We start from the raw sequence: 1,279 nt of genomic DNA on the forward strand, positions 1-1,279 counted from the left end.
GTTCTCCACCTGCTGCCGCTCGAAAGTGGAGAGGAACGGCAGCCTCTTGTAGCGCGGGTCCAGGAAGGTGGCCACGTTGAGGAACAGGTCGATCTCGGGGCTCTCCTGGTAGGTCTTGGCGAGCTCCTTGGCGATCACCTCCTTGGCCATGCTGATCTCCTTGGGGTCCGTCTCCTTGGGGTTGAGAGTCGTGTTCAGCAGCATGTGCAGCAGCGGCTTGACCATGCTGATGGTGGGGTACTTGGAGGCCGATAGCATCTCGGCCACCTGCTTGAAGGGCTGCAGCAGCTCCACCAGGCCCTCAATGGTGGCCCACTCGGCGGCCTCCAGCATGAGGTGGTGGTTGTTGGTGTCTTCCAGCAGGACCCCAGCGATGGCAAACTGCTGCTCCTTGAGCCGCTGCAGCATGCCCAGCGTGCTGCCCCACCAGGCCACGCGGTTGCTCACCAGCATGCAGGGGGCCGCATTCTGCTGTCTCTGCTTTTCGTGGAGCATGACCATGGCCACGGATGACTGCTGGAAGTATGCCACCAGCTTGGCGCAGCGGCCCAGCAGCGCGCCGAGCTTGGGCAGCCGGAAGGCCTGGCGGATGGCCACGTCGAAGGTATGGCCCAGGCACGGCATGTGCACCGGGATGTCGAGCAGCGAGCAGGCCTGGGCCAAGTCCTTGTTACGGTCCGTGGTGGCGCCGAAGACCTTGGTGTGGATGCCCCACTCGATGAACGCTTCGTAGAGGACGCGCGTGATGGTCTCGGCAGCGTTCTCCTCGGGCACCTCGAAGGTCTTGAGGCAGCGGGAGCCCACCGCCAGCCCGTGGGGGGCCGCGCGGCCCAGGAAGTGCGCCGACAGCGTCACGTAGGTGCGGTTCTGGGTCTGGCTGCGCCACAGGTCGGTGGAGACGCCGCACCAGGCGGCGTCCGCCAGCTCCTTGAGCACCGCCTCGCGCACGGTGCCGTAGCGCTCGGGGATGGCCTTGCCGCAGAAGAACTTGCGGCTCGGCAGCTCGTAGCGCGGCTCAGCGGCCTTCAGCAGCGCCCTGAACGTGGGCTCGTCCACAATGGAGGCCGGGTAGAGGCCCTCGCAGATGAGGCCCATGACGGCGGTGGTCAGCTCCTGCTGCTTGCGGCTCTCGTGGCCGTGCGTGCCGGCCTTGGCGGCCAGCGGCTCAGGCGTGCCGCCGGGCTGCGCGGGGTCCGGCTTCAGCTTGGAGAAGGCGCTGGCGAAGGCTTCGCGCATCTGTTCCGTGTTGCTCTTGACGAACTCGCAGAACTCGTCGGGG

The 1,279-nt window shown here is 66.5% G+C and overlaps 1 protein-coding gene across 1 annotated transcript; it reads right to left on the reverse strand.

Annotated features, from left to right (window-relative positions):
- ZBED1 (zinc finger, BED-type containing 1) lies at nt 1–1,275 on the reverse strand (the record flags this gene model as incomplete). The annotated part of the gene is made up of 1 exon (XM_010852412.1): nt 1–1,275. A coding segment is annotated over one exon (1,275 nt), but the record flags the coding sequence as incomplete, so codon positions are not given.
- Between the last annotated feature and the right edge of the window lie 4 nt (nt 1,276–1,279).

Source organism: Bison bison, unplaced genomic scaffold, assembly GCF_000754665.1.
Source record: "Bison bison bison isolate TAMUID 2011002044 unplaced genomic scaffold, Bison_UMD1.0 scf7180017852066, whole genome shotgun sequence".
NCBI classification, from domain to species: Eukaryota; Metazoa; Chordata; class Mammalia; order Artiodactyla; family Bovidae; genus Bison; species Bison bison.